Raw genomic sequence first — 27,271 nt, 5'->3', positions numbered from 1 at the left:
TGCCTACTTGTGATCTCTGTCTGTCAGGTGGATAAATGAAATCTTTAAAAAAAAAACAACAATGAATCCTGGAACAATGAAAAAATAAAATTAAAAAAGGGCAGAGGACTTGAATAGACCTTTTTCCAAAGAAGACCTACAAATAGCTAATAGACAATGATAAGATGTCCAACATCACAAATCATTAGGAAATGCAAATCAAAACTACAATAAGATGGCACCTTACACTTGTCAGAATGACTAGAATAAAAAAGAAAAGAAATAACAAGTGTTGCCAAAGATGTGGAGGAAAAGAAACCCTAGTGAACTGTTGGTGGAATGTAAATTGGTATAGCCACCATGGAAAACAGTATGGAGGTTTTTCAAAGAATTAAAAATAGAAATACCATAAGATCCAGTAGTCATACTAGTGGGTATTTACCCAAAGAAAACAAAAACACTAATTAAAAAAGATGTATGCACCCTATGTTTATTGTGGCATTATTTCCACTAGCCAAGATATAAAAGCAATCTATGTCTATCTGTTGATCTATTGATCTATCTACCAAATATTACTTAGCCATAAAAACTAATGAGATATTGACATTTGTGACAAAATGGATGGCACTGGAAGATATTATCCTAAATGAAAGAAGTCAGACAGATAAAAATACCATGTAATTTCACTCATATGTGGAATCTAACAAACAAAACAAACAAAGAAATAAAAATACTAGAGTCATAAATACAGAGAAAAAGCTGGTGATTGCCAAAGGGGAAACAATGGGCTAATAGATGAAATAAAGGGGGTTAAGAGCTACAAAATTTCAGCTATGAAATATGTAAGTCACAGAGATGGAAAGTACAGCATAGGGAACATAATAAATAATACTGTAATAATACTGTAACAACAGATGGTGATTACACTTATTATGGTAAACACTGAGTAATGTATAGAACTGTTGAATCAATATGTTGTACACCTGAAACTAATATAACATTGTTGTTAAATATACTTTAATTAAAAAAGGAAAAAAGTAAAGGAAAGTCAGTTTCATGCCTATCATTTACAATGAAAATGTATAGCAAGAAGACAGTGTTCATCAATTTCATCTACTTTTACTGTCCATGCAGTGGAGTTGAGAGAGCCACTCTAACACCAGTATTTTATATTTGTTACCATTGCTTTCAACATAACAAGAAGGAAACGAAAGTGAAAGAAGACCTCCATCTTGTCTACCCTCCAGACCCTGCTCTTCTATATTGTTGCAGCAATAGTCCAATAATATGTGCCATTTTTCTTTGGTCAATAGTCTAGCAGATGGCCATACAGTACACTGTACAAATTTTCATAACAATTGTGTTTGCTTAGGTTAACAGGGACACGTGATCCAATTTATGTGTCTTGAGTCTCCAAATGCATCTTTCTAAACATCTGGTGTTGCCTTTAAAATGTGTTACAATTTTTGGGGCGGCTGGGTGGCTCAGTCGGTTAAGTGTCCACCTTCGGCTCAGGTCATGATCTCAGGGTCGGATCGAGCCCCACATTGGGCTCCCTGCCCAGTGGGAAGCCTACTTCTCCCTCTGCCTGCTGCTCCCCCTACGTGTGCATGAGTTCTCTCTCTCTCTCTTTCTCACTATCAAATAAATAAATAAAATCTTTTTAAAAAATGTGTTACATTTTTATTTACCATCTATATTTACCATTTATTATATACTGTCAGTTATCTATAAGATTTTCCTATATTTTAATTGTAATGAATAGAGTATAAAAACAGTATTAATCTGTAAATGAATAACTTACTTGCTTTGTGTCAGATCAACTACAATGAGATCTTTCTCCAGAAGTACTACAACAGCATAAGGTTCTTGAAATTCTACAAGTAAAAGATAGAAAGTGGAAGTTTTCATATTTCATATTATATAAAACACTGAACTTTCATTTCCTTTATCTCCTTACAAATGTTATTTAAATGATTTCAGAAGACCAAAATATGAGCCAAAGTAATAAGTAACAAAGAGCACTTTAAATAAATATTGTTATGTTTCTCAGACTTAGTATTTAAGATTATAGTGAATATGAAAATGAAAAGTTGAACAGGCATAGAGTTAAACATTTCTCAATAATCATGAGGCAGTGATAGTAGATTATTTGAAGAGAGTCTGTCATTTCTTTCTCACATTTATCTTATTCTTCCATAACCTTCTAGTTTAGATCTGATTTCATCTGTACAAGGAGATGTTCTAAGCACACAGTAATCTGCCTTTCTGAGCTATGATACATTTTTCACCTCCCTATGAGAGCAACACTCCTTATACTAAAAAATTTAATTTCAATTCAATGTGATTTAACATGTACTTAAAGATATGTCCCTAAGAGTATATACCTCAAAAAGACAGGGAATCTCAGGATAGTTTAGGATTTTCAAATTCCTAAACTGTAACCCCCTCCTTCCTTCCAATATGTTCCACCAAGTATTCTCAGAACAAAGGGTTTATGGAAAATAAAATTGACAAGGTCCTTACTCTCATGGAGTTTACATTCTAGGCATGTATACAAACCATGAAGAAGTAAACAAATAAGATAAATTCAGAGAATAATGTGAGCTATCAAAAGAAATATCAAAGGTATTGTTGTAATAAATGACTTTTGGGAGAGCACTGATTTAGTTATTGTGGTCAGGGAAGACACTGCTTTCCATCTATAATAGAGACTTATAAAGGAAAGGCACAGTTAAAGTGTTCTCAGTTTAAGGAAAAAGTATTTATAAAAACGTCTTACATCATGATATTTGATTCTCAATAGCTAGAACAGGTATTACTATTTTTCATTTCATAGAGAAAACTGAAGTCCAAAGAGGTTATGAGATTAGCACAAATTTACAAAGCTAGTTAACTAAAAAGGTGGAACTTTAACTCTGGCCTTATGATTCTAAATTCTCATGTGTTTTCATTATTCCAGCAGTTTCTACTAGTTACTTTAAGAGTATTTAATCCTAAACTCAACAATCATATGGTAGGAATTTTATTCAGAGTATTCAAGTCTTAGGTGAGAAACTGGAAAAGATGGCCTTCACAGCCCTTCACAGGTCTTTTATCATCTTGAGAGGCTATAGAACCTATAGACAACCTTGAGAGGCTATAGAACTTATTCATATTTAGAAGTCACATGCTACAAGAAAAAGCTAGAAACAGAAACTCAAAACTGAGGAGTATACCCTTGTTTGGGTTTATGTGTATATGACAATTTATAGTCTTCATACTGTTAGCCACTCAATCTGTTCTCAAACTTCTCCCTTATCTCTTAGAGCTGTTTTAAGTTTTCAACATTATTTTAGTATTTCTGAATTTAGGGTTTTTAGGGTTTGGGTTTTTTGTTTTGTTTGTTTGTTTTGGTTGGTTGGTTTGTTTTTCAGTTGAAGGACACTGGAGTTCCATACTATTACTTTTTTTCTTTGTCTTCTCTCTAGGGCAATCATTGGGAAGCAACTGCTAAAAATACAATACTGAGACATTGGCATGAATAAGCAAAATTCACAATCATTTTAGGTAGTTATAGCTGTTTTTTCACTTTAGATAGATACACCTGTTTTGATTATTATTGCTTCTTTTCAAATAATAATGGTAGCAAAAGTTTCACCTTTGTAGAAGTACTTGGTATACTGCAGTAATCTCTGAATAAAAAGATTTCCTTAGGAGTCAGTTATTAGGTTCAATTTTATGTCTATTATTTATTAACAGTTTGATCTTAGGCAAATTCATTAACTCAATTAAGTTAATTCAATTTCTTTACCCATTGACATGGCAAAATAATAGCTACCTTAGACTTTTATGAATATTAGATGTATATGAAGATGTTTAATGCAAAGCCTGACAGACTACACGCTCCGTAGATGCCAATAGTATCACTTCCTTATTAGATTGGCCTATTTTTGAGCAGACTCAGTCTTTTAACTTTAGCCCCCAACAGATAAAAGGCTCCATCATAATTATTATTTCTCTGAAGAGAAATACATTATTTATGACACTTGTAAAAGACCAGATACAGTTAAATGTAAATGTAAAATTGAAAAATTCTGAGTATGGTTGCTTAGGTACTCTAGGGAATACCCCTTGAGATAAGAGACATTTGTGTTCTTTGAAAAAACAAGTTGAATTGATTTGTCAAATGTCATAAATGATTTATGAATATTAAAAACTTAATAAATTTATTTTGTGTAACATATGCGTAAGATTTATCACTATGTGGCTGTAAAGCAGAATAAAGTTCCATTATGGAATCATACTCAAAATATACTGTTAAGTGAAAAACAGTGTAATACAGAATAACACAGAATATATTCTCATTTGTACAAAAAAGAGATAATGTATACATAGATAAGTACACATAGATATATGCATAAACTTTTGGGGAGAATACATAAACTTAGAAATAGTCACTTCTAGAAGGGCAGTGATTGTAGGGTCTTCTCTGTCACTTTCATGTATTATTGTTTTAACCAGAAATAGTGAACTACATTTATATTTTATGAGTAAAGTTAAAGTATTTCTCTTAGCTCCTAATAAATAAAAATTCCATCCTCATTATCACTACTCTGAAAAACAAAGACATTTTTGTGGCTTGGAAGTGATTAGACATAGTTACAATATATTTGTAATTTACTTGATATTATTAGAAATTATCCTAACATCTCTACTGATGTGTAGAAACTTATATATACACACACACATAAAAATATGTGGTTGCAGAGATCAAACACTATCAGCCTCTATTACCGGCACATACATTTTTCTCCAAGCTCTTTTATAGGAGGTGTTTTCCTAAATTCAGCTTTTGGTCTTTTGTTTGTTCTTTATTCCTTTATCATTCATTCTCATAACTCCAAAGAACTCCTATATTCTTATAATTCATAAATAAATATTAAAGACCTTTTCTTTCTCTTTATCTGCTGTCCAAGCAACTCTACTGACTTATAATCAGACATCTTTTTCTCTTTCAAAAAACTGCTATTATTACATATGAAACCACTGTTCCTTTTTAAAATTTTATTTATTCATTTGAGACAGAGAGAGCAAGCTAGAGTGAGATGGGGGTGGGGGAGGCAGGGGCAGAAGGAGAGAGAAGCAGGCTCAATCCCAGACCACTGGATTGTGACCTGAGCTGAAGGCAGAGGCTTAACTGATTGAACCACCCAGGTACCCCTGAAATCACTATTCTTAAAATATGTTTTCTTTGACTCATCTATCATGTCACTCTCTAAACCTAACTGGTGACCAAGTTCAGTAGGTTTCCTCTTTCCATTCCTACAGGCAGCCCTGTGTTACAGATCTGACCATTTTAATGAACATTGTCACAGAAACCTCCAAGTTGGAATCTGGAATTTAAGATTTCAGTGTCTATTCAAACACCTTTTTGGCAAATTTTACTAAAAACATTGCTTTCTTTCATCTTAATATTTTCTCAAAATCCTTCTATTTCCAAATACCTCTAAAAGGCTTTCACTTTTTTCTCTAAGTTGATCTCACTCTAGTAAATCTTACAAGTTCTAAACCTTTACTTAATATCCTTTTCAAGTGCCAAGTCATTCTTCAAAGTCTATCTAAAGCCTACTTTTTCCATGAAGCCTTGCAAGAATATTTCAGCTATTGACTATTACTACCTATAAGTTAGTACACTATGTAAACTCTGACTCATATAACTCAGCACTTAAGTGTTATATTTTTTAAACTTAAGTCATAATTATCTCCCTCATCCAACTAGATTTATGTGATTTGATATCAGAGATCAGTTTCATACTTCATCTGTATTCTCAATAAGCCCTTGTAGTACTGAGGCCATAGAAGCACCCAATAAATATTTGTTGATTAATTAACAGCACAGGTAACTTGTCTGTCCCAGCAACTTTGGAAATAAAGTGCCACATTGTTATGTCATATCAATTTATCCCAGCTTTAAATATGAAACTAAAGAATTTAAAGCCAATTAACACAGTTGTAATAAAACAATTTGTAGATCTTCATAGTTAGAGTATGCTCATTTTGGCCTTCCAATAATCATGTGGGGTTAATATTATTATTCTCTTTCTAAAAATGATAAATCTAACTCATAAAAGTAAAATGACTTACCCAAGGTCACCTAGCTAGTGAATGACGTAGCTAAATCATAAAACCAAATACTGTGCCTCCAAGTCTAGTGTTCTTTCTCTTATACATGTTCCCTCTTGAAATTGTAGTTATACACACACACACACACACACACATACATACTATGCATACTACATTGTTTTAATACACACATACCATGTTTTAATCATAAACTCATATTTTATGTTTCAGCCTTCTCAATTTTTAGATTCTATTACTAAAAGATTTCATTATTATTAGATTCCATCATATAGTTTGTACATAAGTTTAGTTTTTATGTTTACAAAAAGTCTTTATATTTAGGATGCATCTCTCCTCTGGAAAGCTCTTCTAATTATTCTCAAAGAAATAAATCACTAACCACACATCAGCAATCCTAGAGTAATCAGAGGTGCTGCAGTTGCATCTGAAGCAAAGCCAGATGTGAAACAGATGCACTACCACCAGAGTTATAGATCACTGATATCAGGTAAGTGCTTTAACTTTGATTAGTGTTGGAATGGGATGGGTGGAGCTGGTCTAGGAGAGGCTATTAGGAGACCTCAGTTTCCCCAAGTGATTTCACCCTGGACCCCTATCGGACCCTCCCAGCTCAGCTTCCACCATCCTTATCAAAGTTTAAAGCGCTTACCTGATATAAGAACCTGAAACTCCAGCACTGCTGTACTACATTTGTCTTACTTCCAGTTTGTCAAGTAGGTACAATTGCGGAACCTGCTCCAGCACCTGTAGCTCACAGTGTTGTACCACAGTGGATGTCAGCTGCCAAAACTAAAAATATTTAAGCTTAATTTTATTAGGAACTTACTTCAAGAATGATTTTCAACATTAATAGTTTGATATTTGTTACTTACCATTTGGATAGGGTGTTTCACATAAAGTAAGAAATTCGACAATAGGATGATCCATTTCAAGCACTGTAATAGCTTTTCCATGCATGATGGTTAAACTTGGTCTTCTGCAAGCTTTGTCATAAGACAATCCACCAGAAAATATTATGAATGGTTCGCTGCATAGAAAAAAAAGTTAATGAGATTGAAAAGTCCTTTACAATGATACAAATGATACAAATGATACAAAGATGATACAATATCATAAGACTGCACTAATGAAGAATAAGTTTGGTAAGGATTATACACAATACAATTCGACAGCAAATATCTTTCTTAGTCCAAAATATCTCACCCAAATAACTTCCTATTCTACCATTTCCCTTTTTCTAGTTGTGAATTCTTACCATTAAAATTACTAATGAATCAGTCTAAAGGTGATGAGGTGTGTTGGGGAAAAGGTAGAGAAGTTGGGAGGAAATAGAGGTGCTCATTGACTCAAAAAGACATCTCTACATGTATTAGTTGATTCTCCAAACTCTGTATCACTACCATTAGGATATTAAACTACGTTAATTTATCATATTAACCATTTGGCATGTGGGGTCCAAAATTCCTAAGGGATAAAAGAGGCAAATTTCAATATAAAATTAAATATGATAATAGCAAGCCCAGAGTGGTAGAAGGTAACATAAAAATTCTATGTAATGGAGTTTCTGTGGGAAAAGGGTTATGATAAAAAGATGGAGAAAACTCAGAACAAAAAATATGTTCTTCCCAATTTTTCCTTGGGTCAGCCAGTTCTATCTAGCTGCTAAAACTAACATCAAACTTTCTAGGTTCTGTTAGTTGCAAGATACAATTAGATAAATTGAGTAGGGCTGAGATGACTATAAAATACTACAGTTGTCAGAAAGTTATGAAATAGGGTCATAATTTTTCACTTTTCTTAAATTAATACTATATCTCTAGTTTATGTATATAAAATAAAATATGTTGATGGAATATTTTAAATAAGTAAATATCAAACTGAAAATACTCTCCAAAAGTTTTTTTAAAAAGAACTAGACAATTATTTTACCAAATTCTTTGAGGATATATGCTTCTCTAAATAATTCATTTTTATTCACTAAAGAACCTAAGAATTCTAAAATTCTAAAGATTCTAAATTCTAATTCTGAGTCTAATTCTAAGAGATTTTAATTATGAATTCTAATTCTAAAAATTCTAAGATTCTAAAAATCACTCTATAATTCCCTTTCTCTTTCATTTCATACTGTACATGGTACTCAACATTACCAATGGGGCATTTGCTAATATTACTAGGGTGGCTATATAACAAGAACAAAAAGAGCTTTTAAAAAAAGTTTCCATTAAAATCTACATATAAAATATCTATACTGATTTTTATTTATAATTCTGTCTTAATATTTTAACATAAATATTTGAGTTGTAAGCTAAATATGAAAAATTTATTTTCCTTGAGTCCTGTATTAGTTGATGTGAGTTAGTCTTGCTTCAGTAATTTGGTGTGCTAAATTACCAACCTAGTAATGGTGGTTCTAAGCAGCAAGTTTTTTCCTATAAAATAAATGCTTATATTATTAATACTTCTCCAGATTTAAAAGTCATTTCTAATGAAATTAGTAAGTGTTCTTGCACATTTTTGTGTTGCTTTGTTTTACAACAAATGTCATGACTTAGAGAATATATTATCTTTTCATACATATTGAACTATCTGCTCCAAGTGTTAGTAAGGTCATAAGTATCTATTTTTTCCATGTAAAAGGGGGGGGTAAAGTTAATCTCATCTCCCAGTGCTCATCCAAATATAGGATAAGAAGCAATTTATTCTTCCTTTTTTTGGTAAGCACAATGGAAAAGATGTTCTTGTTATACTGGAAGAAAGCAAAACCTTTTCTGCTTTTATTATGACTGCATCAGAAAACACTAGGTCTGAAGTTAATTACCGATATATATGCACTTCTCTGTAAGCTATTGAATGACTGAACAAAAAGTTAATTCCTCAGGAAAATGCTCAGGAAGTCACTCATCTATAATTGCATTAGATACTTAATTATCATATTAAATTCTCATAAGTATAACCCTCATTTTATTAATAAGGTTAAATAACAACTAAGCAGAAAAACCCAAAAGAAAACATATCTGACAGATTTCAAAGCTTATTCTCCCAAACAGTGATCTGTACTGCCTGTAGTAGATGAATCTGAGATTAATACAGGTGAAGTTGTTTAGAGGCAAGCAGCTATGGAATGGAAGGATAAAAAATGAAATCCAGACTCCAAAATACATGTTTTTCACTTCTAGTCTAATGTTTTTAAAACTGTGGAACATAACTTTAAAAATGTTCTGAAAAAAAGTTTTGCTTTTTTTAAAGGTTTTATTTATTTATATGACAGAGAGAGAGAGAGAGAGCGCGCGCACAAGCAGGGAGAGCAGGAGAAGGAGAAGCAGGCTCCTGAGCACGGAGCCTGATGTGGGGCCTGATCCCATGACCCTGGGATCATGACCTGAACTGAAGGCAGACACTTAGCCAACTGAGCCACCCAGGTGTCCCTGAAAAATAGTTTTTAATTTCAAATTTGACAAACACTAACAAACCATATCTCCCTTTTGAAATTTTATATTTCAGGCCATATAGCAAAGATTCTAAGAAGCTATACAGTAAAGAATCCAATTTACTTTCATATAACCCAGAATATCTTAGTTCTCTCAAATGTATTTGATTATAGATTCCTAATTTTCCATGAATACAGTTAGTGATCAAAGGGGCACAATTTGATAAATACTATACCATACTAAACTGACCTTTACTATTTACTACAAGTGTATCCTGGTAGACTGATCAGATGGATTATTACAAAAGAAATAACTGCCTATATAATTAACAATGTCTTCATACATAAAGAAAACATTAATACAAATTAAAAATTATTTTTTAAAAAATTTTATTTATTTGACAGAGAGAGCCAGAGAGCACAAGCAGGGGGAATATCAGAGAGAGAAGCAGGCTCCCCGCTGAGCAGGGAGCCCAATACAGGACTCCATCCCAGGACCCTGAGATCATGACCTGAGCTGAACACAGGCATTTAACTGACTGAGCCACCCAGGCACCCCCAAATTAAAGATTATTGACAATACCTTGGATAAATCCCAAAGGCATTATGTTGAATGAAAGAAGATAGAATCAAAATGTTACATAATATATAACTGTATTTATATAACATCTTAAAAAGACAAAACTATAGTGACAGGGAACAGATGAATGGTTGTCAGGGGTTAGAAGCAGAGAGAAAAGTATGAGTATAAGGAACAAAAGGAGAGAATTTTGGGGGAATGGAAATGTTCTGTATTCTTATTGTGGTGGTGATTTCAGGCATCAATACATGTGTTAAAATTCACAGTATTGTACACCAAAAGAAAAAAGTATTTTACTGTATAATTTGTAAAATAAATATAGAAAAAGCATTAAATTCTTTTCTCAGTGAAGGCAACAAGATTAAGCAATAAACCGTGCAACATAATATAGTACATACTAAAACAACATTTGCTGAATATTTATGATATTCTGGGTATTGTGTGAAGAAATTTACTTGTGTTATTGTATTGAATCCTTATAATATCCCAATGAGAAAACTACTATCATTCTCATTTAACAGATGGATATACTGAGGCTTAGAGAACTTTACACATGAAGTCTACCAATAGGTGGCCATGATAGAAAGGGATTAAAAGACAAGCAAAAAGTAATTTTTATTAATTACAGAGAACTTGAAAATGTTAGTGGTAGCAGGTAGAGAGATCATTATTCCTTTTTTTGAATAGAATAAATTAATTAAGCAGAGAGGTGACTGGGGACCAATGATTCCTAAGCAGATTGGGTCTTTATCCCTAGAAATGTAAAGCCAGTTTGTGAATGGTTGATCTAATATGAATTAAGCAGAACATACCCCTTGCATCCGCTACCTGTGCAATCCTTTGAGACCCTATTGCTGCAGCATATTTGGTAGAACTCTTCTTAAAGTTCTTGCTCCTGCCACATCCATCCCATTTTGACTCCACAAAGTTTCTACTGTGTACTAGATGGAGCAGAGATATATCTATTTATTGTCACTTCTGGAGTATGGCCCATTTTGCTGTCAGAATATCTTTTAGTACTCAGTTTTGGTGCTCCTCTGCTGTTTAGTCTCTTTGTGTTCTGAGCTGTGGAACCACTGCTTTTAAAGGTGACTTTTCTAATATAGTAGTAATCACAACAAATATACACAATGTACTAAAGTGCACAGTAAGTGGGATGACAGTAATTATAATCAATAATATATAATTATTTCACATTAGAAATCTGAAGAATTATTTCTACACAAAATTGGGTTACTAATTACTAGAATAACTCATTAAATTAGTATCAGTGGAATAACTTTAACAACGTGAAATGTCATGGCTTTGATGAAGACAATGGTAACTTCTTTTTTGTTTTTGATAACTTAATTTTATCAAGAAACCCACTATGTACCACTCATTAAACTTATGACATTACACACTTCATGCATAGTTTCACTTATTCTTCACAAACGTCACAATGAGATAGGTATAATTGATGAGGAAATTAAAATTTAAGAGAGTTAATTAAAAATTTCAAGGTCACATAGCTGTCTTGCCCCATATGCCACAGATCTTAATAATTATGTTACACTGTCTAGACTTGAATTCCTGATTCTCTTTACCTTCACCCTTTTCTTACTCTGTGTGTCAATCCTATTATCCCTTAAGACCCATCTCAGGTATCCCCTTTCCCAAGAAGAAATTTACTGATCTCTCTTCACCATTCTCTTCCCCCCACTCTCTAGGCTGGGTTAGGTATCCTTTTGTTGTGCTCTCATAGCATATCTCTATAAAAGCACCTCACATGTTACATGGAAACTACTAGTTTATGACCTTACTTCTTCTACTAGACCATAACAGATTCAAAAGCAAGCAGTATTCTCTTTCATTTTAGTACACCAAACAAGTTGCATAGTGTGTACTAAGTAGTAATAACTAATAATATGTGTACATAATAATAATATATGTATATATAGAAAATGTTTCCACATTAATATACACATATATGTATATATAATATATATGTAAAATATTTCCATCCATAATAATTAAATTTAAAATGTTTTAATACTTTAATTATAGTAGTACAAAACTGTGATCATTTTTACTACTTATGTTTAGTAACATTCGACTGGACTAAGGAGTTATTGATCTATCACTTGTGTATGTACATACATATATATGTGTGTGTATATATATATATGTATATATTGTAAAAATATATACATAAAGTGTATTTATATACAAAATATATACCATATATTATAGTTTATATATATAAGGTAACTCATTAAAAATGGCCATAATTTTATACTATTAAATCTTTCAAAGAGCAGGTGTCATACATCTATAATACTGAGAATACATTCCATGTGAACATGTAAGTAATATAAAATAGAATTACCGAATTTAGAGTTAAAATAAAATTAAGGTTTAGGCAAGATTTGTAATTACGGTAATTCTGGATGAGAATATTGCCATTAATAATTATTATAAGTAAAAAAAATTCTTGATTTATAGGATAAGTTTGCTATTTATACATAACATTTTATTATATATTATTATTCAATTTAATTTTCTATATCTTAAAATTTAGTACTATTATATTAAGCTAATAGATATAACTTTTTTTTATTTTTCCAACTAACTATAATCTTTCCAAGTTCAGAATGTAAAATCATGAACTACAGAAACTTGGTTATGTATTTAATTCTTTCACATGCAGTACCAATAGTTATGCTTCTGCTTAATAATACCAAATGATTGCTACTTATAATGTACATGGCCCAAAAATCTGACATTGTTAAATTTAATGTACATAATATTCATCTGAATATTCATAGAAAGTTAAAATAATTAGATATTCATCATAATATCATAGATACTCATAATAAAGAAGTTGCTATTATCAGTGAAGAGGATTTAGCCAATTAATATACTTACATAATTATATGAAACTTTAAATAATACATAGTCAGTAAAGTTCATTCTTGTCTCTGTTTTTTATATATATTCCCATATCACCCAAAATAAAAAATGCATACCTGTTTCTACAAGTCTTGTATTCTACTTTTAGAATTGGTTTACAAGATTCAGATTTTCTTCCTTCTCTTTGACTTTTTCCTAAAGAAAGAAAAAGGATTTTGTTAAATCATATTTAAATTCTATACATCCATGAGAATTCCAAAAATATGACTTAAAGAATATAAAGAAAAAATAAGGTAATGAATGTGTTTTTCATAATAGGATAAATAGAATTCTATGCATTCTAACATATTTGTTGAATTTGTAAACAATCTGTTGAATCCTAACAATTGACTGCTATATAAGCAATAAAGTTATTTGTAAACTTGCCATATCTAATTGTTTCATATTCTCCATGAATAAATCTAGCCTCATATAGTTATTTTAATTATTTAAGTCTTAAGATTACTTTAGAATTAAAGACACATACACATACATACTTCTATGCATAATGAAATACAAAATTATGAAAATCCATACTAGGGCCACTATAGATTTTGTCTATAATACAAGCAAACCCCTTTTGCATGTAAAAAGATTTGCTGTTTAAAACTTATGATAGACTATCAAAATCATTGCATTTTGATCAAATTCATTTAACGGAAAGCCCATTAGACAATGAACACAGATGGTATATTTCAATGATGCACTATAGTTGCATAAAAATATTTTCTTGTAGGGAAATGTTATGTTGTTTAGTCTTCATGGATTTTGAAAAATGATCAAAAAGAGTAGAAAATGGAAATAAAGCTATTTCTGCATATAACATCTTTCCAGTTGTGATTTTGCCTATACTTCTATGTCTCATTTTGTTAAAATGGAGATTTTTGAGATATGTTTCTTTTTTATTTTAATAAGTACCTTTATTTATTCTTGTATTGCCACAACTGTTTATAGACACAGATACCTATTATGTAGATAAATGCTTATGTACATTTAAGTTTAAATTTTTCAGGATAGCTTCAGAATGGCACAGTCATAATCCAAATAGGATGTCAAAATAACTTTGTTTAATTTGTTTAAAGGGCAGGGGATCAGCATATAACATACTTTTTCTGCTCCATGGCATGCTTTCTGAATTTGCTTTCTCTTTCTTTTACCCTACATCAACTAAAGAAGTAATCAAAAAAATAATATTGGTATAATCATTCACACAGTAAAAAGCTTTTTTTAAGTATCTGTATTATATATAAAAAGGAATTGCTGACATTATATGTAGATCATGATGCCTTACAAAGATAGAACTTTGGCTCAGGGACTCTGAGCAGTGGTCTTAGGGATAAGAAACAGCTGGTTGGTGATTCCTGGTTGGGTAACACGTGGGAACAGAGAGAACTGAAGGAAATAACACAGGAAGGAAAAAGACTCATTCTCCTCATCTTTTTCATCCATTTCTTCTCTAATAATCGCCAAGCCATAAAACAAATCAAGATAGTCTATTTGTTGTTTTATATCTATACGTGTGTGTGTGTAACCAGTTATCACTTTTCAATGGATACACACTAGTATAATGATTTCAGTAAAAATGAATAATATTCAAATTAATTAATTAATTATTTACTTTAATTTCTAACTCCAATAATTAATTTTTGGCTGAAGGTTTTCAACTTTGATTATGTTAATTTTCAGTAATTGAAATATGTTTATATGTCATGTTGTAAAAAATTATTATAAAATTTGCATTTATTGATACGCTTTATGTTCAAAGTACTATACTAAATGGCACGGTAAAAAGAAATAACTGACCACCAGGAAACTTAAAATTTACTAGTTTAAGCAAAGCATATATAAACCTTATAATATAAGGTATCCTAAACAAATAAGTGGTAGACTTGAAGTATTGAGAATAGTAGGAGTACATGAAGTAGGAGTTAAGAATATTATGGTTTCACTTCATGACAGAAAATTTTACAGATTTCTGCAGGTGACTTTCTAGAAGGTAGATTAAGCATTAAAAGATAGAACTTGGGAGTTATGGTCCAAGATGGTGACATAGGAAGTCCCTGAACTCACCCTCTCCATAGACACACCAAGTCTATACCTACTAATATACACACCAAGTCTATACCTACTAATATACACACCAAGTCTATACCTACTAATAATTCCTCCTGAAGAAGAACTGAGAGCCAATTGAACAGCTTCTGCACAAGGAAAGATAGAGACCAAAAAGAGAAAGCACAAGAGAGGGAGACATAGTGAAAAAGGGAATCTCTAACACCAACACTGTGAACTACAGTGGGGAGGGATAGGACTAACGGACAATGAGCAGACTCATCTGTCCTGGGGTGTAGAAAAAATCCATGGTTTAAAAGGGCAACTAGAATATAATGGAACCAGCCAAAAGGGAGAGGAGCTGGAAGTCTCTTAAGGCTGGTGGGACTGGGGAACACCACTGTTTATGATCCCCCCTCCACCATGAGAGCAAAGATGGGAGCAGGGTTGAGGTGCCATAGCTGACCTCCCACCTCAGCAAGACTTGGGCCCCTAGCCCATACCAGACCTTGATGGCCTGTGCCATGGAAAAAAAGTGCCACAGTTTAAAAGAGTAACTACCATATAAAAGGTCAGCCCCTAGAACTTCACCAAATGGTGAGGGAGATGCTGAAACTTTCTTCTGGCTGGTAAGCAACATGATTTACATTCTCCTCTCCACCTTGATAGCATGAACAACAGCCACGATCCAGGCACCTTAGGTAGCCTGACACCTCAATATCCTGGGCCCCTAGCTCCCACCAGCCCCAGCCATTGCACCAAGACAGCCCCAGTGCAGTGGGCACTGGAACACTCCTGCTCAGTGCTCACTACAGATCAAGCTTTTGCCAAACTAACACATGGACAAGGCACTCTAGAACATTCCGGGTCCACATAATGTTGACTCCAGACAATTTACTAGGCACCACTTGAATGGAGCACTCCAGAAACCTCTTGTCTATGCCCACTTTGGCTCCAGCTTCTCCACCAGGGCTTCCTCTGCATGGAGCACACTGGGAACCTGGCTCACATTTCTGGCTCAGTTCCAGCCTCCCCACCAGCGTTTCCCCTGCATGAAATCACTCTGGGACACCCCAGCTTGCACCAACTTTAGCTTTAGCCATCCTGCCAGGGCACACTATGTATGGAGAGCCCCAGGACGCCCCCACCTCCCACCCCACCCAGCACCCACTTCAGGCTTAACTATCTTGCTTTGGTGTTCTCTGTGTGGGGAGTCATAGGACATCCCAGCTTGTACCCACTTTAACTTCAGCCATCCTGCCAGGGTAGACTCTGTGTAGAGTCCCAGGATTCCAACCCCCAACACAGCTTACCCACTTCAGCTGTCCTGACAGGGCATTCTTGTGTGGAGAGCCCTAGGACCACACTGGCCCACACCCATTTCAGTTTCAGCCATACAACCAGAGAGTTCCCAGTACAGAATGCACTAGGACCTATAATACACAACAGCCATAGGTCCAGCGAGCCAACCGAAGTCACCAGGTGCAGTCTACCAGGGGATGACAATACGCAAGATCATTCCTTCAAATCTAGAAGAAATAGCTGTTGCACCTAACTCACAGAAACAAAAAAGTCAAGTTAAGAGGAGACAGAAGAGTATGTTCCAAATGAAAGAAGACAAAACCTCAGAAAAAGAACTAAATGAAACAAAGATAAGCAACCTACCTGACAGAGTTCAAAAGTAATGGTAATAAAGATGCTCAATGAGAGAAGAGTAGATGAATTCAGTGAGAAGTTTAACATGAGATTAAATATACAAAAAAATTATTAGAGTTGAAGAATACCATAACTGAAGTGGAAAATCCAATAGAGGGAATCAACAGTAGATTAGAAGGTGCATAAGTAATCTGAAAGACAAGGTAATGGAAAGCACCCAACCTGAACAGCAAAAAAGAAAAAAAACTGTAAAAAATGAGGATAGGTTAAGGACTACCTTGGACAACATCAACCAAACAAACATCCTCATTATATGCATCTCAGAAGGATAAGGGAGAGAAAGGGGCCCAAAACTTATTTAAAAAAAAAAAAAACAACTGAAAACTTCAATAACCTGGGGAAGGAAACAGACATCCAGGCTCAGGAAGCAGAGGTCCAAACAAGATTAATCTAAGGACATCCACACCATGAGACATAATAATTAAAATGTACAAGATTAAAGATAAAGCTAAAGACCTAAAAGTGAGACAGGAAACCATCAAAATCCTACAGGAGAACAGAGGCAGCAACCTCTTTGACTTTGACTGTAGCAACTCCTTACTAGACACGTCTTTGAAGGCAAGGGAAACAAAAGCAAAAATGAATTATTGGGACCATCAGAAAATAAAAAGCTTCTGCACAATAAAAGAAATAATCAACAAAACTAAAAGACAATCTACAGAATGGGAGAAGATATTTGTAAATGACATTATCTGATAAAGGGTTAGTATCCAAAATGTATAAAGAACTTATCAAACTCAACACCCAAAAAACAAACAACCCAGTTAAGAAACGGGCAGAAGACATTAATAGACATTTTCCAAAGAAGACAGCCAGATGGCTAACACATGAAAAGGTGCTCGATATCACTTATCATCAAGGAAATGAAAATCAAAACCACAGTGAGATATCACATCACACCTGTCAGAATGTTAACAATACATACAGGAATACAGGAAACAACAGATGTTGGCAAGGATGTGGAAATATTAGAATCCTCTTACACTGTTGGTGGTAATACAAACTGATACAGCCACTGTGGAAAACAATATGGAGTTTCCTCAGAAAGTTAAAAATAGAACTACCCTATGACCTATTTGGTATTCACCCAAAGGACACAAAAATACTGATTCAAAGGGACACATGCACTCTGATGCTTAGAATAGCAGCAATATCAACAATAGCCAAATTATGGAAAGAGTCCAAGTGTCTGTTGACCAAACACACACGCACGCACACACACACACACACACACACACACCAGAATATTACTCAGCCATCACAAAGAGTGAAATCTTGCCATTTGCAATGACTTGGATGGAGTAAGAATGTATTATGCTAAGCAAAAGAAGTCAGAGAAAGATAAATAACATATGATTTCACTCATATGTGTAATTGGAGAAACAAAACAGATGAACATATGGAAAAAAGAGTAGGGGAAGCAAACCATAAGAGACTCTCAACTATAGAAAACAAACAAGGTTGATGGAGGGAGGCAGGTGACAGATGGGCTAAATGGGTGATGGGTATTAGGGAGAGCACTTGTGATGAGCACTGGGTGTTATATGTAAGTGATGAATCATTAAATTCTACACCTGGAACCAATTTTACCATGTATGTTAATGAACTAGAATTTAAATTAAAAATTGAAATAAAAAAAGGAAAAAGAAAGACTAAAGATAGAATCTTAAAAGCTGTAAGAGCGAAGCAACTAGTTATGTACAAAGGAAGCCCCAAAAAGCTATCAAGTGATCTTTCAACAGAAACTTTGCAGGCCAGAATAAAGCAGCATGACATATTCAAAGACCTGAAAAGAAAAAAAAAATCTACAACCAAGAATACTCTTTCCAGCAAAGTTATCATTCAGAATTGAAGGAGAAATAAAGAATTACCCAAAGAAAAGTTAAAGGGTCATCACCACCAAACTGGTCTTACAATAAATGTTAAAGGAACTTCTTTTAGTGGAAAAGGAAAGGCTATAACTAGAAGTAAGAAAATCACAAAAGAAAAAAAATGTCATGAGTAAAAGCAAATATATAGTAAAGGTAATAGAGCAATCACTTATAAAGCTAGTTTGAAGGTTAAATGAAAAAATAATGCAGTTAATTATATCTAAGAAATTAGTGAAGGGGTACAGAAAATAAAAAGATGTAATTATGAGAAAATATACATAAAATGTGAAGGGAGAAATAACATAAAGTTATTTTAGAATATATTCACACTTAAGTGACCATCAAATTAATATACACTTCTATATACTTAGAATGTTAGACATGAAACTCATGGTAACCACAAACCAAAAACCTATAATACATATACAAGAAATAAAGAGAAAGGAAACCAAACATAACACTAAAGAAAGATATCAGTTACAAAGAAGAGAAAAAGGAAGAGAGAACTACAAGAACAGAAAACAATTGACAAAATGGCAACAGTAGATACCTATCAATAATTACTTTACATATAAATGGTGTAATGCCCTTATCAAAAGACATAGGGTGGTAGAATAAATAAAAATATAAGATCAACCCATCTATATGCTGCCTACAAAAGACTCACTTCAAACCTAAATACATATACAGATTTAAAGTGAAAGGATGGAAAAAGATGATGCAAAGGAAAGTGAAAAAAAAGGGGGGGTAACAATACTTGTATCTAACAAAACAGACTAAAAAAAAAAAAAACCTGTTAACAAAAGAGACAAAGAAGGGGACTAAGCAATGATAAAGTGGTTAATACAACAAGAGCCAAAACAATTGTAAATATCTATGTAGTCAACATTAGAGCACCCAAATACATAAAAAAGGGAGAAATTGACATTAACACAATAATAGTAAAGGTCTATAACCACTACTTAACACCAATGGATAGATTAGGCAGAAAAACAATAAGGAAATGATGTCTTTGAATGACTTAACAGAACTATGCAGAACATTCCATCCCAAAACAACAGAATAGACATTCTGTTCAAGTGTACATGAAACATTCTCTAGGATAGATCACATGTTAGGCCACAAGATGAGTCTCAATAAATTTAAGATTACTGAGATCATATCATACATCCTTTTTGACCACAATAGTATGAAACCACAAGACAATCATAAGGAAAAAAAAAAAAAAAGGAAAAACCCAAACACAAGTAAGCTACCAATATGCTACTAACAACCAATGGGTTAATGAAGAAATCAAATAGAAAATTAATACATGGGGGCATCAGGGTGGCTCAGCTGGTTAGGCATCAGAGTCTTGATTTTGGCTCAGGTCATGATCTCAGGGTTGTGAGATGGACCCTCACAGTGGGCTTTGTGCTGGTTGGGAATGGAGCCTGTTGGGGATTCTATCTCCCTCTCCCTCTGCTCCTACCTCCCACTCATGCTTACTCACTCTAAAAAAAAAAAAAAAAAAAAAAAAAAGTAGAAGAATAAAAATGAAAACACAGTGTTTCAAATCTTTGATGCAGTGAAAATAGTTCTAAGTGGGAAATTTAGAGCAATACAGGCCTACTTCAAGAAACAAAAATAATCTCCAATAAACAATCTAATCCTACACCTAAAAGGACTAGAAATTAAGAACAAAGCCCAAAGTTAGTAAAAGGAAGCGAATAATAAAGATAACAGCAGAAATAAATGAAATAAAACTAAAAAATCAACAGAACAATCAATGATACTGAAAGCTGTTTCTTTGAAAGGATAAAAAAAATTGATAAACCTTTAGTTAGACTCATCAAAACCAAAAAAAGGTAGATCCAAATAAATAAAATCAGAAATTAAAAAGGAGAAATAACAGCTGAAATGGAAGAAATACAGAGGATTATAGGAAACTACCACAAAAATTATATGTCAATAAAGTGGACAAACTTGAAGAAATGAATAAATTTCTAGAAACATAGAAACTTATAAAATTGAATCAGGAAGAAATAAAAATCTAAACAGATCAATTACTAGTAATAAAATTCAATGGGTAATCAAAAAACTTCCAATAAACAAAAGTCTACATCCAGATTGAGTCACAGATGAATTCTACCAAACATTTGAGGAAGAGTTAATATCTATTCTTCTCAAACTATTCCAAAAGGTAGATAAGAAAGGAAAGCTCCTAAATACATTCTATAATGTCAGCCATATTCTGATAATAAAACCAGACAAAGACACTACAAAAAAGAAAACTATAGGGCAAGATCCCTGATGAACACAGATGCAAAACTCCTCAACAAAATATTAGCAAACTACATTTAATGATATATTAAAAGGATCACTCACCATAATCAAGTGGAATTTATTCCAGGGATGCAAAGATGGTTCAATATTTGCAAATCACTCAATGTGATATATCACATTTACAAAATGAAAGATAAAAATGATGTGATCATCTCAATAGATGCACAAAAAGTATTTGATAAGTTTCAACATAAATTCACAATGAAAACTTTTAACAAAATGAGTTTAGTGGGAATATACCTTAACATTACAAAATAGATATATAACAAAACCACAGGTAACATCATACTCAATGTTGAAGAACTGAGAGCTTTTCCTCTAAGATCAGGAACAAGACAAGGCCGTCCACCCCTGCCACTTTTTAACATAGTAGAGGAGGTCCTTAGCTGTAGCAATCAGACAAGAAGAAGAAATAAAAGGCATCCAAACTGGGAAGGGAGAAGTAAAATCGTCACTTTGCAGATGTCATGACAGAAAATTCTAAACCTCCAACAAAAAATTATTAGAAGTAATAAATGAATTAAGTAATGTTGCAGGGTACACAATTAATATACAAATATCTGTTGCATTTCTATACACAAATCATGAAGTAGCAGAAAAATAAATAATAATAATAATAATAATACATACATACATATGATTCCACTTAGACTGAAAAGGATGAAATACCTAAGGATAAATGTAACCAAGGAGGTGAAAGGCCTGTACTCTGAAAACTACAAAACATGATGAAAGAAATTAAAGATGACAGAAACAAATGTAAATATATTCCATGCTCACGGATTGAAAAAGTAGCATTAAAATGTCCATACCACCCAAAGCAACTGACAAATTCAATATGATTCCTATCAAAATGCCAGCAGCATTTTTCACAAAACTAGAACAAACAATCCTAAAATTTGTCAAACCACAAAAGGTCCTGAATTGCCAAAGTAATCTTGAGAAAGAAGAACAAAGCTGGATGTATCACAATTCCAGATTTCAAGATTTACACAAAGCTGTAGTAATCAAAACAGTCTGGTACTGTTACAAAAACAGACACACAGTCCAATCAAACAGAATAGCAAGCCCAGATATAAACCAGAAATGGACCGTGCTTATATGGTCCATTAACCTATGACAAAGGAGACAAGAATATCCAATAGTAAAAAGACAGTCTCCAAAAACAATGTTAGGAAAACTGAACAGCTGTATATAAAAGAATAAAAATGTATCATTTTCTCATGCCATAAACAAAATAAACTCAAAATGGACTAAAGTCCTAAATATGAGACCTAAAACCATAAAACTCCTAGAAGGAAATCCAGGCAGTTGTCTCTTTGATGTTGGCTTTACCAACATTTTTCTAGGTATGTCTCTGTAGGTAAGAGAAACAAAACAAAAATAAATTATTGAGACCACACCAAAATAAAAGGCTTCTGTACATTTAAGGAAACCACCAACAAAATGACAAGGCAACTTACCGAATGGGAGAAGATATTTGCAAATGATATATCTGATAAATGATACATTATTAGTTTCCAAAATATATTAAAAAAACAAAATATATATATGAAAACATTATAAAACTCAACACAAAAAACAAAACAAAAAAACAATCTGATTGAAAAATAAGCCAAAAGACTTAAATAGACCTTTTTCCAAAGAAAACATACAGACCGCCAACATCACTTATCATCAGAGAAATGGATATCAAAACCAATAGATGTTAACTTACACCTGTCAGAATGGCTAGAATAAAAAAGACAAGAAATAACAAGGGTGTCAAGGGAAACAGACACTAGTGCACTGTTGGTGAGAATGTAAACTGGTGCAGCCACCATGGTAAACAGTATGGAGGTTTCTCAAAGAATTAAAAATAGAAATACCATATAATCCAGTAGTCCCACTACTTGATATTTACCCAAAGAAAACAAAAACACTAATTCAAAAAGATATATGTACCCTTATATTTATTGCAGCATTATTTACAATAGCCAAAAAAATGGAACTGTCCATCCATAGGTGAATGTATAAAGAAGATTTTGTGTATACACACACACACAAAATGGAATATTGCTCAACCATAAAAAAATCACATCTTGCTATTTGTGACAATGTGGATGGACCTAGACAGTATTATACTGAGTGAAAAAAGTCAAGAGAAATGCAAATATCATATTATTTCACTAACATATAGAATCTAAAAAACAAAACAAATGAACAAACACACAAACAAACCCAGATTGAAATACAGAGAACTGATGGTAACCACAGGGGAGGTGGGTAGGGGATGAGTGAAACAGATAAAAAAGGCTAAGAGGTACAAACTTCCAGTTATAAAATAAACATATGATGAAGATGAGAAGTATAACATAGACAATATAGTCAATAATATTGTAATAACTTTGTATGGTGATGGATGGTAACCTCACTTATGGTGGTGAGCACAGCATGACATATAGGGTTATTCAATCTCTATGCTGTACACCTGAAACTAATATTGTATGTTAATTATACTTTAATTAAAAAAAAGTTATATGTGAATTTTCTACTTCACAGAAGGTAAGCACCCCAAATCCTATGTTGTTCAAGGGTTGACTGTATAATGAACTGCTACAACACCATAATAATAATTAAAAAAAAGAATTTGTAAATGGGCAAAGGAACTAAATCACTGTTTCTCCAAAGAATATTAGAAATGAAAATAAGCACATGAACAGATATTCAATATCTTTATTCAGTAGGGAAATGCTAATCAAAACTATAATGAGATATTACTACATATCTAGTAGGATGGCTATAATAAAAGATAGATATTAACATATGTTGATAAAGATGAAGAGAAGTTGGAAACCTAATATTGCTTGTGAGTATGTAAAAGCCTGAGGACTCTGGAATATAATTTGGCAGTTCCTTAAAATGTTAAATATGAATTGTCATATGATCGAGTAATTCCATTCTTTGATATATACCAAAAAGAAATGAAAATATATGCTGGCACAAAAGTTGCACATAAACATTCACAGCAAAATTATTCAGAATTGTCAAAATATGGGAACAACCCAAATGTCCATCAGGTGATGAGTAGATAAAGAAAAGTGGTATATCTGCATAATGGAATATTATTCACCAATTAATAGACTTGCTATGCTGGAGGAGTAGGGATGGAATGGCTATTAATGAGTATGGTGTTTCTTTTGGGGATGACAAAAATATTCTAAAATTAGATTTTGTTGATGGTTGCATAACGAATGTACTAAAGTCACTGAATTATACACTTTAGTGAATTGAGAATTATATTTCAATAAATTTCTATTTTTTTTAATAGGAGTTTTAAGTTCTCTGAAGTGTAACATAAAACTACAGACAAAGGGTACCTGTGTGGCTCTGTCAGTTAAGCATCTGTCTACAGCTCAGGTCATGATCTCAGGGTTCTAGGCTGGAACTCTGTCAGGATTCATGCTTAGTGGGGTGTCTTCTCCCTCTCCCTCTGCACCTCCCCCAGCTCATGCTCACTCTCTCTCTTTCAAATAAATAAACAGTATCTTTTAAAAAAATACAAATTCTATCTTTACTATTTATCTCTCAGCATTTATAGTTAAACAACAATGTTTTTTGGGATCTCTAAGTTTAACTTGTTTTTATTGTTGTTAGCTCAGTGACATATTAAAAAATAAATTTATTTCATTTCAGTAAGTATTTATTTCAGCAAGAATTGTTTAGGGCATCTAACCTTCCAAACTGCCTGTAATTGACCATTACTCCTTGTTCAAATATTTTTTCCTATTTTCATGTTTATTTTTGCTACACATAAGCTCATCTAATTTTTAAAGCCTGTTATTTTTCTTGGGAACAATCTGAATTTTGAATTAATATGTGGGGAGCTAACATCTCTATATAACAAATCTGCCCATGCATACATAGAGTATTTTTTTCATTTTTCAGATTTCTTCATGTCCTTTAGCAGACACTGTTATTTAGGACACTGTTGTTTTAAGTTTAATTTCCAGGTATTTTTGTGGATGCTATTTTTTAAAACGGTTTTATCCATACTCTGGTTTCTCTTCAGGTTGCATAAATCTTTCGCCTTTTTAAAATGGTTTTATCCACCCATCATATTTTGATCTGTATACAGAATTTTCATGTTATACTTAATAGTATTCCTAATTAGTTTTATTTTTTTAGCTGTACAATTGCATTATCAAAAAATAATTATAATTTTGAATTCTCTAAACTTTTAAATATCATATTTCTTTTTCAAGTCTCAATAAACTGGATAATATTTTCAGGAAAATGTTAAATAACAGTGATAATTGTTGACATCTCTGTCCTGTTTTTGAGCAACAATGTCACTATTAAGTATTAGATGCGATTTGGTTTAAGATCATGTGTGTAGATTGCATGTGTATGTGTATGCATGTGTTTAGCTGAGGGCATTATAATTGAAGAATAAGTATTTGAAGCCATTAAAACCTACTGTGAAAGAAAAATAATGTCTGTAGTACTAGTGAAAACCAGCTACAACAAGGGCAATGTCACCACGGTGCAAATCTCAAATGAAATAGGTATTAAGTAAACTAGTCTGTGACCACCCTCCCTCTTTTTCTACTACTATTCAATAATCTGAGTTTCAGACAAAGCTTACTTTTGTAGTATAGAAAATACTGATTTGTAGAAAAATAATGAATCTAGATATGGTTTCCCAGTTTAGGAGACACATGGCTAGGGAGGAAGGGGGTAACAAAATATATTCTATAATATATACAACATAATATCCATAATATGCGTTATACATTTCCAATTATAAGATATGTGAAGAAGTAGGAAAATGTGAGCTATTCTTATGAACAGAGTCCAACTTCTGGGGAAGCAGATTTTGGTATCATCAAACAAAGATTTAAAGCAGTGATTATAAATAACTAAGCTCAATATGGAAAAAGGGAAAGGAAAGGACAGGGAAAGAAAGAAAAGGACTCATAATGACTAAAAAGAAGAAATCTCAGCAGACAAACAGAAAATATAAAAAGGTAGCAAGTGGAATAAATATCTAAAATAAAAATAACTTGGGGCGCCTGGGTGGCTCAGTGGGTTAAAGCCTCTGCCTTCGGCTCTGGTCATGATCCCAGTGTCCTGGGATCAAGCCCCGCATCGGGCTCTCTGCTCAGCAGGGAGCCTGCTTCCTCCTCTCTCTCTGCCTGCCTCTCTGCCTGTTTGTGATCTCTATCTGTCAAATAAATAAATAAATAATCTTAAAAAAATAAAATAAAATAAAAATAACTTAAGGGTTTAATAGTTGAATGAAAATTACAGAGGAAAAGAGCAATTAAATTGATGATAGATCAATGGGAATTATCCAGTTTGAAATTCAGAGATAAAAATGATTAACAACAACAACAAAAAAGAGAGGCTCAGAAACATGTGAGACAATAGTAAAAATTCTACCATACAGGTAACTGGTGTCCCAGAAAGAGGAGTAGAGAGAGGTTGGAGCAGAAAAATGTGTTTGAAAAAATATAAGGCTGAAATTTTCCCGAGTTTTATGAAAGATACAAATTTATAAGAATTTATAATTTCTTCAAATTTATACGAAGCTCTGTAGCTCAGTAGAACTCTAAATAGAATGAACTTGAAGAAAACAAACTAGGCATATCATAGCCAAATTGTTAGAAATAAAAGTTACAAAAATTTTGAAAGTAGCCACTGTAAAATGACACATTATACACAGGGGAACCAAAATTCAAAACACCACACATTTCTCACTCAGAAACTATGTAAACCAGAAAACAGTGGAGTATTTTTAAATGTGCAGCACCTTAAAAACAACATATACACATACAAACTGTGAACCTAGATATCTACATTCAGCAAAAACGTCCCTCAAGAATAAAAGCAAAAAAGAGGAATTTTTAGATAAAGGAAAGCTAAGTGAAATGCTAAATGATGTTTCTGTACCTTCAAGAACAAATGAAATTATAAAAATTTACAAAGTTAGATTAAAGGAAATCATAAATAAGAGAAAATACAAAAGAATCTATTCCTTTTAATTAAAAAATGCTTAAGACTACTTAAAGCAAAAATTATAACAATGTATTTATAAGTAATACATGTAACTATTGCAAAAGTAAATAAAAGTAAATATATATATATGATCTTGAAGCTTCTGCATTTTTTTGTAAAGTGCTACAATGTTAACTATAATAGACTGTGAAAAGTTAGGAAAGTAGGGTAGGGTAGAGTAACTGACCAAAAACAAAAGTTCTGAAGATAAAATACCTGCGTGTA

General features: G+C 32.8%; 1 protein-coding gene across 5 annotated transcripts in view; it reads right to left on the bottom strand.

The window, feature by feature from the left end:
- Positions 1-27,271, bottom strand: part of STXBP5L (syntaxin binding protein 5L) — a 411,169-nt gene that overhangs the window by 173,602 nt on the left and 210,296 nt on the right. For all 5 annotated transcript variants that reach the window (XM_047726199.1, XM_047726189.1, XM_047726217.1 and 2 more), the window contains exons 10-12: positions 13,121-13,199; positions 6,978-7,132; positions 1,784-1,856 (exon numbers count right to left, since the gene is read on the bottom strand). In XM_047726199.1, the coding sequence (XP_047582155.1) occupies positions 1,784-1,856; positions 6,978-7,132; positions 13,121-13,199 (307 nt within the window). The remainder of the gene's footprint in view (positions 1-1,783; positions 1,857-6,977; positions 7,133-13,120; positions 13,200-27,271) is intronic.

This window comes from Lutra lutra, chromosome 1, assembly GCF_902655055.1.
Source record: "Lutra lutra chromosome 1, mLutLut1.2, whole genome shotgun sequence".
NCBI lineage: Eukaryota > Metazoa > Chordata > Mammalia > Carnivora > Mustelidae > Lutra > Lutra lutra.
The sequence above is the reverse complement of the archived record's forward strand: the minus strand, read 5'-3'. Positions and strand labels throughout refer to the sequence as shown.